A 15,555-nucleotide genomic window follows, 5' to 3' on the forward strand; every position below is an offset into this window, starting at 1 on the left:
TAACACTGAGATTCAACAAAGATAAAGTAGGGAATCTTAAAAGATATATTCTAACACTATAATTAGAAAACATAACAAATGGTGCTCAAAATGAAGAAGTTCAATGTGCTTCTATATCAACCTTAACTGCAAAACTGAAGACAACCTCAGATATTCCAAGATAGAACACACATGCTCATGAGAGGGGCACAAAAGAATCCACTGGGGTGCACCTTAGATTTACTTTTTATTTCACCTTTTTTACATAATTGTTGTACAAGGTACATAACATATTAGAAGTATATAATTTATAAGGAAATAGACTCTGGGTTATATACTCAACATTTTATTACTGTTAAGATGTGTAACCAAAAGCCACTCTTGTAAGGAATGGACTGACTGGGGTTACAATTATGTCACATTAGAGTTAAGTAGTCCCATTTTTCCATTTCTCTGTGATAACTTTGTACTGAAAGAAGCAGCTCAGATATTTTATAGAAATAATTATTATTACCAAGGGCAAACCTTTATAGTTTACAAAGTCCTTTAGAGTTTACAATGTATTCACGTATGCTATCTCATGGAATACCCACAGCCACTTAGTATCATTACTAGTTGATCTGAAATTTTCAGTAACAGTTTCTCCAAAGCATTTGTAAACACTAGTTGTATTTATTATTATTATTATTATTATAAGTAAGAATTAGCTGTGAAGCTAATGAGAGGAGAAAATATTTTAAAGACTTAAAGGTTAATCTACGTAAACTGAAGCACAAAGAAATATATTTTAGAGGAGTTAATCCTCCACAAAAAAAAAGTTTGGAAATCACTCAACAAGAATTATATAAGAGGACTGTTAACTCTCTGTCTCTTCCCGATAGCCTTTACCACCTTTATTCTTTATTTTTTAAAGACAAGCTTAGTGTCTTCTCAGCATAAACAAAGAAATGACCACGAGGGAAGTGAGGTTAAAGATTCTGGAATTACTCAATTGGAGAAGATTAAGGGTAGATTTAATAACTGACTTTATATATAAGTTCTGCTTTATGGAGGACAGTGACAAGATGTTTTACCAAAATCAAAATAAGCAGATACAAACTGAAGCTGGCAACTGATGAAATTACTATAGAAAAAAAAAATCATGAAATTTTTCTGAGTGAAAATTCAGAGGAAAACTTAAGGACCTCTATCAAAAGGAATTTTTGTAAAAAGATAGTTTCCTATTAAATGAGATCAGTTAAGTGTACCAAGGATGTCTGTAGGAGATCAAAAGTTTGAATGCAGTTCTTCTGTGTATATCACTAACTCAACTTCACTAATCTGGTAGCACCCCTCTCAATAAATTAGTGCACTATTATTTACCTAAAGAAACTGCTTTCTTTTACCAAATGAGGGATTGATACTGGTTAGGTTATTGGAATTAATAATCTTCATAATGAATGGCAACAGGTAAAATTTAGATCAGAAGTATCAGTGCAGTAGAAGAAATGTAATATGACCGCCATTGTCCAGCAAGTCTATTACTTTGTTTTAGGTTAAAGACCTATGCTAATTTGTGTTACTGATTTGTGTACCAAAGCAATGGGTGAATTTATGACTTATAAAATGATGAAATGCCTAAGAAGCAATAAACCAAAAGTTAAGATTTAAAAGTATAAAAAAAGACATTTTTCCCTACTTTGTTAAAAATTTGACAATTTTTTAAACACCTAAGGAAATCTGGATATATTACAATTCTAAGAACCAAGAATAACGAAGGCATAAATTCAGGAATAAATCACAACATATTTCAAAGCTTTTGCTGTTTCAATACTTTGAATGGTTAAGAAAAGTTTAATTCTAACATTACCATTGGAGCAGATGGTAGATTTGATGACTGTCCTTCACTGTTCCCTGCATGCTGGGTTAACCCACTAGGAGTTGAAGACTGTGTTATAGGAAGCTGGGTACTGGATGCAGGTTGCTGAGATAATTCTACTTTGTAACTCTTATTTGATCCATCCAATCTGCTACTTCTTTCTAATGCAATCAGGTCACGAATTTTTTGCAGCTGCTCCACTGAAGCTTTTTTAGGAAAGATAAGATGTGTTTCTCCCTGGAATTTATAAAATTGGGAACAATTTTAACCTTTGCTTTATACTGACATTCATATATATATATATCCGTAAAATGAAGTCAATACTATAGAATACATAATATTTTAACAATCATTCTGTTTTTCTACCATTATGGTACTTTTTAAAAAATAGTCAAAGGTAAAAAGTGCCTATGTATGAACGAGGAAGTTAAAAAAATTGGTGTCCTTTGCATATAGTGCTTAGCTTATTTGGTTCAAAAGCCATTAGAAAAATATTTTTTTAGGAATAATAAGTCACAAAGTCTCATAATTATTATAAAAATGCATATTTCTATCCTCTCTGCAATAGTATATGATACTACTATTCTCTGTGAAATTCCCTATGAAATAATAGTAATTGGAGATGCAGCCATACAAAATGATCCGGGGTCAAGAAGTCATATATATATAATAACCTCTGAATCTCTAAAACCCAAGACTTTAAAGAATAGCTACAAGATTAAAGAAGTCTGGATATGGGGTCCACTAATTTTCTCAAGAAAACAAAAAGTACAGCCTGATGATCAATTCAAAACTATGCATTATTAATAATAATACAAAGGTGGTCCAAATAAAACAAACAATAAAAATCCCATTCTTCAAGTAGAGATTCATTTAATGAATACCCATAATATAATCAGAGAAGCTTTAAGATACAATAGACATCACAACAATGTTCACAATGTAAAACAGCAAATTCCAAAACAAAAAAGTTAAATGAAAATATCTTCAATCAAGTTTTAAGGTCTTGAGAAGCAACAGTAATTTCAACTGCATATGAGATAAAATATTGTTAACAAGCAACAGACAGACTTGTAGATTTTAAGCATTTAAATTAAGCTCCACAACTAAGAATGACCTATTTCCCTGGTGATGGCAGACCTATCAGAATCAAATGACTAACATGACATGAAAATTAATGACATGAAAATTAATCCCATATGAATCCCTTTTAAAAAGCCAGAAGAGGCCATTAAGCTCTACATATTCATTACCCATAATAGCTGTAAAAACAAAACTATCACTTATTGTTTGTGTTCATGTGCTCTAGGTGCTATGCTAACATTTTATGTACATTATCTTAAGTAATTCTCACAACCACACTGAAATGTAGGTATTAGGTTTATCCCTATCCTTTATATGAAATTACAAAAGCTCAGAAAAGTAAAATAATCTGCCTGATGCTACAGAGTAATTGTTGGAGTAAACCTTAATTGTTAAACTATAATTGACTACATCTTAGACTGAAGAGAGACAAAAACTCATAAGCTTGTACTAATAGCTGTAAGTGTTAAGCAAAAAGAAAATATTTCTACAGCTGTGATGATGACACACATGATTAGCACAAACTGGATCACAATGATTTTCCACCATTAGAAAGGAACCACCTCACATCTCTGATGAGGTTTCTCTTCAGAAACAGGTATCTAGGTTAAAACCAAATGCGGAGGTTTCCCATCTCATACTGTTAGTGAAGCAGCACTAAGAGAGGTAGAGACACCATGGGCCGAGGTGGAAATCCAGCATAACAGGTATCTGGATCTATGTTCAGTCCATACCTCAGAGAAGGCCTATAAGACAGAGATGGTGCTTGTGCCTTGCTCCCTTCCCTTCTAACTTTTCAGGACCAGTCCTAAAAGAATGTATGATTATGGCTAAAGCGTCTGCACCAAAAAGTTTCATCAACAGCACTGTATTTTCACAAAAAGGACAAAATTACAGGCTTACTGCACTAGACCCAATAACACTTTAAGAAATTAATAAGAATTCCAGTATTTAACAAAATTCTTATTTCTCAACATATTTTTGCTAAGACAATTCTTGCAAACCTGGCTCCTGCCCACCAAACGCTGATAATATCTTCCAGTCACCAAGACAACCAAAACTGCCCTCTTCCTATGGTACCTGGTGAGAACCACTCCACTCAGCAAGCTGGATGAGTCACATATCCACATGGATCCCAGTCTTTCTCAACCTCCTTCTCAAAATTTTCACAAGGAATGTAGCCTCAGAGGCAAGGAGGCCCAAAAGTGCCCAGGATTTTAGTATACACCTGAACATTTTGGGATGGGTCTGAGATTCCTACTTCACCGTAAAGCCTACTGAATTTCTTTCTAATGGTAGAGTTCAGTTGCAGTTCCATTGGTTCCTTCTGCAACTTAGCCACACTGATAAAACATTTACTGCAGACGGGTCCTGAGGTGTGAAGTCTAAAGACAGTCAGAAACTTGAAGTATAAATTAGTCTGATCAAAACATGTTAATCTTTTCCGAAACTGTTCCTCCATTTGTGTCCAATACTACTGCAAGTCTCAATTTATCTTGTTACCTGGCACTGGGTAACCAACTTTTGGTCTGCCTTATGAGACGGATTTTCAAGAATGTGGGATTTTGAGTACTAAACCCAGGACAGCCCCAGGCGAACTGGGATGGTTGTCATCACACCCGGCACTCAAATATTTGTTGAATGAAAAGACAAATATGATTCCACAGAATATGTGACACTTCAAAACTGAGAAATCATACAGTTTCCAGCTGTCATTCACTAAATTTTTCTGTCATTTAACTTGAAAATTGTATTTCCTTGAACAAAATCTGCAATGTTCTCAATTTTGTCTCCTATACTTTTTAGTTCTTTATGTTCAGATGTCTGTAACCAACAAGCAGATGACACCATAATTTGTATCTCCAGGCTGACCTCTCCTTTTGAGTTATAGAATCATATATCCAACTGTCTACTTCTTATCTCTACTTGAATGTTTAACAGTGTGTCAGTTATATTTATCCAAAAGAGAAACTGATTTCTTCTGACATCTGCTACACTCCAAGATTTTTCAATCTGAATTAATGGTACTTGCATCCACTTAGATGCTCAAACCAAAACCTAGAAGTATCCTTGATTCCCTCCTTTCCCTTTTACCCCACATTCAGTTCATCAGCAAGTCCTGCAGGCTCTGCTTCAAAAAAAAAGGAAGAAAAATCCAGATGCCTCTACTTTTCCCCCATCTCCACTGCTATCAGTCTTTAACTCAACAAATGTTTCCTGAATTCCTCAATGTACTCTAGGAGCTAGCAACAGAGGGGATAAAAAGACAAAAGGCTATGCCCTCATGGAACTCATACAAACCATTATTGTTTCTTCGTTAGGCTGATAAAAGCTTTCTAACTGGTCTCCCTGCTTCATCCCTTGCCCCCATCCCAGAACATCCAGAACATCCTTTTTACAACAGCTAAAGTAATCTTTTAAATATTCTTTCCTGCCTAAAACCTTCCTATGGTTTCCCATCTCACTTAGAATGAAGTCCAAGTCTTTATCACAGTCCTCAAAACCCCACACCCTGGATTCTGCTGGCCTGTGTAGCTCCTTTCTGTGCCAAAGCTAATCCTACTAGAAGTCCGTTGCACACGTGAATCCTTCTGTTTGAAGTACTCTTACCTGAGGGATCAGGTACCTGAAATGCTTTTCTTCATTTAGGTCCCAGCTCAAATATTATCTCCTGAAAGGCCTTCCCTGACCACTCATTCTTACGGAGCTGCCCACCTCTATAGTTGCTTTTCACTGTATTACCACGCCTTATTTTCCTCTTTGCACTCATCTTTGCTTTCATGTCATTTGTCTAACCTATCAGAACCAGGCTCCCTGTGAGATGGGATCTATTTCTCTAGTTCACTACTATACCCTTCAGGGCTTAGACCAGAATATGGGGAGAAAAGCAGAGAGGCAGGAAGGAAAGTACTTTTTATGGCAACTCAGTATATCTCTTTAACAACTTCTACAGCCTTGACAATTCTGACTGCTATGGACTACCGTGTATCCACAACCTTGTTCAACTTCTTTCAATATTCCATAAACTAGAAATGGTTAAACATATATACATAAAGAAAACTGACAATACTGATAAATACTTTCATTGTGTCATAAAATTAAGCTATGCCACAAGATTCCAGAAGATGAAAACACCAAACTTTTATTTTGACTAAAAAACAAAAAAAACATACTGAATTCTTCTTTTCTGTGACAGAAGAAATCTCTTACATGTGGCAACTGAACTCAGCTTTTCTGCATTTACTCTTTACATTTTTTATTGGAGGCAAGTGGTTAGACCCTACTAGTATTCATGTGTACTTACAAATCAGATTTTTGCTAAAAGTCTAAAATGACCCACAATTTGGTCTTTGGGTTGTATGTCCGACCTCCCTGTTCTAAAGGATTAAAACTTGTAAGAATTTTCCCTGTGGGAGAGTTGTTATATTTTACTGTGATTTTAAAATATATTTACTGTGACTTTTAAATGTCTAACAGGTGAAGAAGTAACTAGTTCCACAGATTTCCAAAATGATACATTAATCTAAAAATATTATCTTATTTAGATAATTATCCATCAACATTATAATAACTTCTTTATATGTGAATTGGGTAGAAGAAACCCTTTAACTTACCTCTTCAAAGCCCATTTCAAATAAACATTCAACGGCTCCTCTGACAGGTAAGAGTCTAGTAGAAAAAGCTGTGTTTCCAATCCGGATAGATCTATATTTTTCATCATTAGGGTTCCTGATTTAAATAAAGAAAGTTTGATTATATATAACAATTTATACTTTCCACAGTGTTCTTGCACTCCTTTTTACCTTTTATATTGGCTACACCATTACAAGGTAGTATAGTTCCCAACTTTAAAGAAAGAGAAAGCATAGTCTGGAAAAATAGCCTGATTCTGTGATTCTTACCTCAGTATACATTTATTACCACCTTACTGTTTAATTTCATAGCTAATAATATGAATGCTTCCATAAGGGAAATCCATGCGACATTTTAATTCTATGCTGTTAAAGCCACCTCATACCTTTATGAGTTTTTAGGTTGCTAAGAAAAAAATCTAGGTAAGCTCCAGACATGGGCGCAGGTTTTGCCTATTTTGTTCTGATGGATCTCAATCATCGAGAATGGTGCCTGATGCACAGATGGTAGTTAATAAATACTTGTGAAATGAATGAATAAAAGAAACTAAGAAGCTATATAAAAATGGATCACAGTTCCTCAAAGACTTTACCTCTGACAAATACAAACCCAGGTATACCTTAAAGTCACTTGATTTTCTTTCCTCCCTAGACCAATGATTGTTTTTACTCTTAAGTTCTGCTTCAGCTCAAGATATATTTTTGTCACAGCCAAATTTTTTTTTACCATGATTAAAATTTTGAATAGCATACATGGGATGAGACCAGCTTTGTGAAAAGCTTTGAGATTTTTAATAACCCTGATAAATCAGAAAGCCTGTTTTAAAAAAACAGAAAAAAATACAAGATTAAGATAATCACAGTATTGGAAGCCTGGGTGGGACAGTCAGTTAAGCGTCTGCCTTTGGCTCAGGTCATCATCCTGGGGTCCTGGGATCGAGCCCCAAGTCGGGCTCCCTGCTCAGCAGGGCGTCTGCTTCTCCCTCTCCCTGTGCACCTCCTTTCTTTCTTTCTTTTTTTTTTTTTTTAAGATTTTATTTATTTATTCAACAGAGAGAGACAGCCAGCGAGAGAGGGAACGAACACAAGCAGGGGAAGTGGGAGAGGAAGAAGCAGGCTCATAGCAGAGGAGCCTGATGTGGGGCTCGATCCCATAACGCCGGGATCACGCCCTGAGCCGAAGGCAGACGCCCAACCGCTGTGCCACCCAGGCGCCCCTCCTGTGCACCTCCTTTCTGCTCATGTTCTCTCAAATAAATAAATAAAATTTTTAAAAAGGTAATCACAGTATTACACTCAAAAGACCTTCAGAACATGATTTAGGATGATGAGATTTTTAAAAAAATTTTATTTATTTGTCAGAGAGAGAGAGAGCGCACGCATAAGCAGGGGGAATGGCAGGCACAGGGAGAAGCAGACTCCCCACTGAGCAAGGAGCCTGCTGCAGGACTCAATCCCAAGACCCTGGGATCATGACCTGAGCCAAAGGCAGACACTTAGCCGAATGAGCCACTCTGGCATCCTAATGAGATTCATATCCCTTACAAAAGTAGTGGCTTTCATTAGCACTATTTTAAGAAGGATTCGGAGGCTGTGTCAGGGGTCCATAGAAGGGAGTGCTGAGGCCATCTGCCTGGGGTATGGAATGAGAATAGTGGACAATGCTATCAACTGTTAGCAACTCATTAACCATTTCTGTCCTAACTGAATTGTGGAAATTTCAACATATTTCACATTTGTTTTCCATCAACCAACTCTCTAATGCCAAAATGTCATAAATACATGAATCTTCTTTAAACTTCTTAATTTCAAAAATTATACAAGTTTATTACAGAATATTCAGAGATAAAGCTCTAAAATAGTGTTATTCAAAATGTCCATAGACTGGTGCCCATCTATAAACTCCTTGCTAGTCATTCATGAGAAGTGCTGAAATTAAGACTACTCAGCAATTTTTTTTTTTTAAAGATTTTTATTTATTTATTTGACAGAGAGACAGCCAGCGAGAGAGGGAACACAAGCAGGGGGAGTGGGAGAGGAAGAAGCAGGCTCCCAGCGGAAGAGCCCGACATGGGGCTCGATCCCAGAACTCTGGGATCACGCCCTGAGCTGAAGGCAGACGCTTAACGACAGAGCCACTCAGGCGCCCCTACTCAGCAATTTTTCTAACAATTTGATATGCCATGAAATTTTTATTGTACTTTACAAAGTTATAGATCCACAAAAAACTGGAAATTAAGAAAAAAACACTGTTCTTCAACATGGGTCTTTTGAGCATCACAGGTGGTTAAAAAACACAATAATAAATGCTCTACTCTTTTATTCTGTGTATTAAATGAGTTTCTCAACCTTGGCATTATTGACACTTGAGGTCTTTGTTGTAGGGGACTGCCCTAAGCACTGCAAGATACTTAGCATCTCTGGCTTTTATGCCACAATATAAGTGTGCCTCCTTTTCTTACCATGAAAACAAAAAACATTAACCTATACAATACTCCTACATTTATTAAGGCCAGTTATAGATAAACGAAGCATCTTTTCGTGATATTCAACACATTTCACAGGGTCATAAACATCAGTACCACCAGGATGATATAATCTACTGGTGCAAAGCTGCCTGATTTTTTTAACCTATTTTTTCCCCAATAGCTTCCAGATTTTTACATGATCAAAAGTCTTTCTCTGGCTTTAATTTTCTAGTTTTTCCTCTTTCACCACTGTTTAAAAATTCTTATAAAACCTAGACTAGTTGATCTGATACAGCTTATTATTTTGATACATGTTTCAAAGTAATTCTTGATATAGCTTTTCAGCTCCAGTCTAGTCAGCAATTTTCTATCTTTTAACATCTATGGGCCTCACATACTATTCTCTGTTTTTCTCCCTAAAAACATAATGCAAACAAAAACAAATCAAAAAGACCAACAGTAATGTCCAATTACCCAAATCCTATCTTCCTCTTTTTAAATATTTTTTTTTAAAGATTTTATTTATTTATTTGACAGAGAGAGTCAGCCAGCGAGAGAGGGAACACAAGCAGGGGGAGTGGGAGAGGAAGAAGCAGGCTCCTAGTGGAAAAGCCTGATGTGGGGCTCAATCCCAGAACACCGGGATCACGCCCTGAGCCGAAGGCAGACGCTTAACGACTGTGCCACCCAGGCGCCCCCCTCTTTTTAAATATGTTGACCGCATCAGCCATAGCACTGAACACACAATAGTGCCAAAAGTTCATCCTGAAGCCCTCAAAGGCTTAGAGAACTTGCCATAAAGACACTAGAGCTCAAATCCGGCAGATCCCATTTCCTGCCCTTGGTAAAGTACCAAACAAACATTTTCTAAATCTCTAGCTTCACAGCATCATGCTAGCATATCCACCATCCTTGAACTCCTTACTATTCTCCTTATCTTGCAGTGTCTGACGTACCCCTAGGGATCACCTTTATTTTTTCTTCATTTTCTTCTTCCATTAACTTAATTTCCTCTGCAGACTTTTCTCAAATATTTTTTGCTGTAATTCTTCACTGTGTTTTTCCTACCTCTGCTGACCCTTAACTATTCCTGCAACTTGTAATATTTATCTTGCTTGTTTGCAATCGTTTTGCACCTTTGCTTTTTTTTTCTTGGTTGTTTGTTGGATGATGTTGGAAGAATGGGATCTTGAAAGGGCAGCAAAGTGTCCCACACCTCACTCACCATCACTTTGAACATACTTTGGTGTCTTCCTAGTTGTCTTACCCCCTAGCTGTCTTTGTTTTTACAACTGAATAGTAGAAAAAAGTCATGCTTTTCACCTTGAAAGTCATAATCGTGCAAATAATGAATAATGGAACACTACACGAAAAACTAAGGATATACTTGTATGGTGACTAACATAACATAATAAAAAAATACTATAAAAAAATAATTGACCATATATTTAAGATCTTAAGACACACTGGGGCACCTGGGTGGCTCAGTCAGTTGAGGGTCCAGCTCTTGGTTTCGGCTCAGGTCATGATCTCGGGATCATGGGATCAAGCTCCATGTCCGGCTCCGTGATCAGCATGGGGTCTGCTTGGGATTCTTTTCCTGTTCCTGTCCCCCTTTGAATCCCACCCCCTCGCCCTCTGCTCTCTGAAATTAAAAAATAAAATCTTAAAAAAAAAAAAAGATTTTTTTTCCTCAAGATTTTATTTATTTGAGAGAGAGAGCACACAGGCAGGGGGAATAGAAGAGAGGGAGGGAGAAACAGGCTCCCCACTGAGTAGGGAGCCTGATGCCAGCTCGATCCAAGGACCCTGGGATCATGACCTGAGCCAAAGGCAGACACTTAACTGACTGAACCATCAGGAGCCCCAAAAAAGATCTTAAGATATGTTAACAGTAGGTCTCCCACTGAGGTCACCAACTCAGAAAAAAAGAAAAACTTAAATGTTTCTATCTCAGAATTTCAGAAATGCTGATAATTAAATGTATCTAACCAATTACTAGCCCTCTACCTCTTTAGGATACATAATCTCAGAAAGGGTTTACATAAATGGAAATTTAGTACATGAGAAATCTTATAATCTTGTATTTTCATTACTAATCACAAAAGTCTGTAGGCCATTTAAAAAATATTTCTAGGCCTTCTGAAAATCTACTATTCTGAGATATATGTACATTTTTCAAAAACATCTTTAGAACCATCTGGGAACCATCTCTAGCTCTAACTCTACCATTCTATGTAGCTGACAAAAAGGGAAACATACACAAAATCTAGCTTGTTCAACATGAAAAACTGAATAATGGTAACAATAGACAACATATGTACCTTCATTTCTCTTCTGCAACAATTGTATAATGCAGGCATTTTTCTTTCCTCTTAAAAATGAGGAAACTGAAAAAAAATGAGGAAACTGAAACTCAGAGACTTTACATAAATTGCCTATAACCATATTCTTAGGAAATGGTTGACTGGGATTTAAACCCACTGGTCTGATTACAAAGCTTACATACTCTCCACCATACAATATGCCAACAAACTCACCAATCCTCAATTAACTACCGTCTCTCAATTTCTCCAGTTGTCAACAGTCACGCAGATTAGAAATCTGAAGTTATTTGGGTTATTTTGTCTCCTCTCATTACCAGCTCTACTCCTTGCATTCAGTCATCAAGAACTGCCAATCCCTGTCTCCGATAGTTCTTTCCCCATTCTATCCCCAGTTATGCTTATGATTACTGTAATAGTTTCACAAAATGAAACCTATGCCTTGTGTCTTCACACATTATTCTTCATGAAACTCCTTCATGTTTCTCTTTGACTCTAGAAAGTACATTTTCTCTTGCCTCTTTTGTCAAACATATGTTCTCTGCTATTCCATGAACCCATCCCATTTTATCAAACCTCCGTTCTCAGAACTTTTCCACACGAGGTCCCTCTACTATCTCCACACAAAAACATGTAACTGCTTGAACACTGTCTTCCAACTGTTCTCTAGATTTTATGTTGTGGCTATTTTCCATACTTGTGTCTTTCTCCTAAACATATTTATTTTCTTCAAAGAACCCACTTTCTATTCTTCGCCCTTGGCACTTTGTAACCAGTAACTATGTGCAGTTTTCAAAAGAAATTAGTGGAACATCAAACATATTTTTTAAAGAATAGAGCAAATTGTCTAAGGAACACATGTGGAATGCTAGTCAAACTATTATAAATTTTGCAAAGTAGATATTATTGAGGACAGCTCATCTTTATCTAGAAGTCAGTGAACTGAAAAAAAAAAGTAAAAAGTTTAAACCCATAACATATAGTGCATGCAAATTAGCTTATGTTTTATTCTATAATTTCACTAGCTTTGTGTCTCTTAGTCGGGGAATAGGTAAACATCACCTCAAGCAGAAATCTGAAATGTAATCAAAGGTATTATCTTCACTTGAGTGCAGTGACAAGTGTTGGTGTTAAAAAAACAAAACAAAACCTACTAATAAAATTCTTATTTCAGCACTCATTTCATAAAACACTATGTCAAACCCTGAGGCAGGAACAAGATATACCAAGACAACATCTCTGATACAGTCCCTTATCTCTAACACTGATCAATTTCCCAAAACAACAAAAGGAACAGAAACCTTGGTTTTCTCTACTCTTAAATAAGTCAGATTAACGGTTCTGTAAGGTAGTGTAGCTAGAGATCAAGAAGAGTTCAGGGGCTTTTCTGTTAAGAGGTTAACAAGTCACTGGACTTAGAAGTGGAAGAAAGTGTTTTCTAACTTCCTGAAGCCTAAAAGAGTTTTAATTCTAATATAAGAGCAGGGACTAATACTGTTATAAGCATACCTCTGAGATTTTATAGGTTTGGGTCTAGACCACTGTAATTAAGTGAAAATTACACTAAAGCAAGTCAAATGAATTTTTAAAATTTCCCACTGCATATAAAAGTCATGTTTATACCATACTGTAGTCTATTAAGTGTTTAATAGCATGTTTTAAAAAATTGTACATACCTTAAATATACTTTAATGCTAAAAATGCTAACTACCAAATGAATTTTCAGGAGTTGTAATCTTTTTGCTGGTGGAGGGTTTGCCTCAATGCTGACGGTTGCTAAAGGTTGGTGTGGTATGGCAATTTCTTAAAACAAGACAAAAAAGTTTGCCACATCAATTGAATCTTTTTTTTCATGAACAATTTCTCTGTAGCATGCAATGCTATTTGATAGAATATCTTTCAAAATTGGAGTCAATCCCCTCAAACCCTGCTGCCACTTTATCAACAAAGTTTGTTATATTTTAAATTTTTTGTTGTCATTTCAACAATCCTCACAGCATCTTCACCAGGAGTAGATTCCATCTGAAGAAACCACTTCCTTTGCTAATCCATAAAAAGCAACTTCTCATCCATGAAAGTTTTATCATGACATTGCAGCAATTTAGCTATATCTGTAGGCTCCACTTCTAATTCGAGTTCTCTTGCTGTTTCCACCACATCTGCAGTCCCCTCCTCCACTTGAAGGCTTGAATCCCTGAAAGTCATCCATGAGCGCTGGAATCAATTTCTTCCAAACTCCTATGAATGTTGATATTCTGACCTCCTTCCATGACCCACAAATGTTAATAGCATCTAGAATGGTGAATCCTTTCCAAAAGGTTTTCAGCTTACTTTGCCCAGATCCATCAGAGGAATTACTATCTATGGCAGCTATAGCTCTACAAAATGTAATTGTTAAAATAAAGACTTCAAAGCCCAAATGACTCCCTGATCCATGGGCTGCAGAATGGATGTTGTGTTAGCAGTCATGAAAACAACATTATGTCATTGTACATCTCCATCAGAGCTCTTAGGTGACCAGGTGCATTGTCAATGAACAATATTTTGAAAGGAATCTTTTTTTCCTGAACAAGTCTCAACAGTGGCCTTAAAATATTCAGTAAATTGCACAGCAAACAGATGTGCTATCATCCAGGCTTTGTTTCTTCCATTTACAGACCATAGGCCAAGTAGATCTGGCATAATTTTTAAGAGCCCTAGGATTTTCAGCATGGTTAATAAGCACTGACTTCAACTTTGAGTCACCAGCTGTATTAACCCCTAACATAAGAGTCACCCTGTCCTTTGAAGCCAGACTTTGACTTCTCCTCTCTAGCTATGAAATCTTAGATGGCATCTTCTTCCAATAAAAGGCTATTTGGTCTACACTGAAAATCTGTTGTAGTGTAGCCACCTTCATGAATCATCTTAGCTAGGTCTTCTGGATAACTTGAAGCTTCTCATCAGCACTTGCTACTTTACCTTGCTCTTTTGTGTTACGGAGACAGCTTCTTTCCTTAAACCTCAGGAACCAACTTCTGCTAGCGTGCAACTTTTCTTCTTCAACTTCGTCACCTCTCTCAACCTTCAGAGAACTTAAGAGGTAGGGCCTTGCTTGGGATTAGGTTTTGGTTTTTAGGAGAATGCTGCGGCTGGCTTCATCCTCTATCTAGACCACTAAATCTTACATTAGTAGCAATAAGGCTGTTTCGCTTTCTCATCATTTGTGTGTTCACTGGAGTAGCACTTTTAATCTCCTTCAAGAACTTCTCTTTTGCATTTGCAACTTGGCTGTTTGGTACAACAGGCGTAGCTTTTGCTCTATCATGGATTTTGACATGCCCTCCTCACTAAGCTGAATCACTTCTAGTTGTGGATTTAAAGTGAGAGACATGCACCCCTTTCTCTCACTTCAACACTTAGGCCATTGCAGGGTTCTGATTGGCCTAATTTCAATTATTATTGTGTGTCAGGACACAGGGAAAAGAGAGGGACAGGAGAAGGGCCAATGGGTAGAGCAGTCACAATGCACACAGCATTTATAAAGTTTGCCATCTTATGTGGGTGCAGTTGGTGCATCCCAAAACACTATTAACATCAAAGATAACTGACTGAAGGATAAAGAAGATGTGGTGTATACACACACACACACACACACACACACACACCAGAATATTACTCAGCCATAAAAAAGAATAAGATCTTGTCATCTGCGATAACATGGATGGACCTAGATGGTATTATGACAAGAGAAGTAAGTCAAACAGAGAAAGGCAAACACTATATGATTTCACTTATATGTGGATAAAAAACCAGAACAAACAAAAAACAGAATCAAACACATAAATACAGAGTACAAATGATGGTTGTGGGGGTGGAGGGGGGAGTGTGGGATGGGCAAAATGGGTGAAGGGGAGTGGGAGATACAAGCTTCCAGTTATAGAATAAGTAAGTCACGGGGGTGGGGGGGGGCGCCTGACTGGCTCAGTCAGTAGAGAATGTGACTCTTCATCTTGGGATCATGAGTTCAAGCCCCACACTGGGCACAGAGCTCACTAAAAAAAAAAAGTCATGGAGATAAAGGATACATATAGGGAATATAATTTATGGTATTATAATAGAACTGTATGTGACCGATGGTACCTATACCAATGAGCACAGCATAATGTACAGAGTTGTGGAATCACTATGTTGTACTACTGAAACTAATGTAACATTATGTGTCAACTATA

General features: G+C 36.9%; 1 protein-coding gene across 2 annotated transcripts in view; it reads right to left on the reverse strand.

Annotated features, from left to right (window-relative positions):
* Positions 1 to 15,555, reverse strand: part of NGLY1 (N-glycanase 1) — a 56,761-nt gene that overhangs the window by 39,125 nt on the left and 2,081 nt on the right. For both annotated transcript variants that reach the window (XM_002926442.4, XM_002926441.4), the window contains exons 2-3: positions 6,535 to 6,649; positions 1,829 to 2,074 (exon numbers count right to left, since the gene is read on the reverse strand). In XM_002926442.4, coding sequence (XP_002926488.1) covers positions 1,829 to 2,074; positions 6,535 to 6,649 — 361 coding nt within the window. The remainder of the gene's footprint in view (positions 1 to 1,828; positions 2,075 to 6,534; positions 6,650 to 15,555) is intronic.

The sequence above is a fragment of the Ailuropoda melanoleuca genome, chromosome 6, assembly GCF_002007445.2.
Source record: "Ailuropoda melanoleuca isolate Jingjing chromosome 6, ASM200744v2, whole genome shotgun sequence".
NCBI lineage: Eukaryota > Metazoa > Chordata > Mammalia > Carnivora > Ursidae > Ailuropoda > Ailuropoda melanoleuca.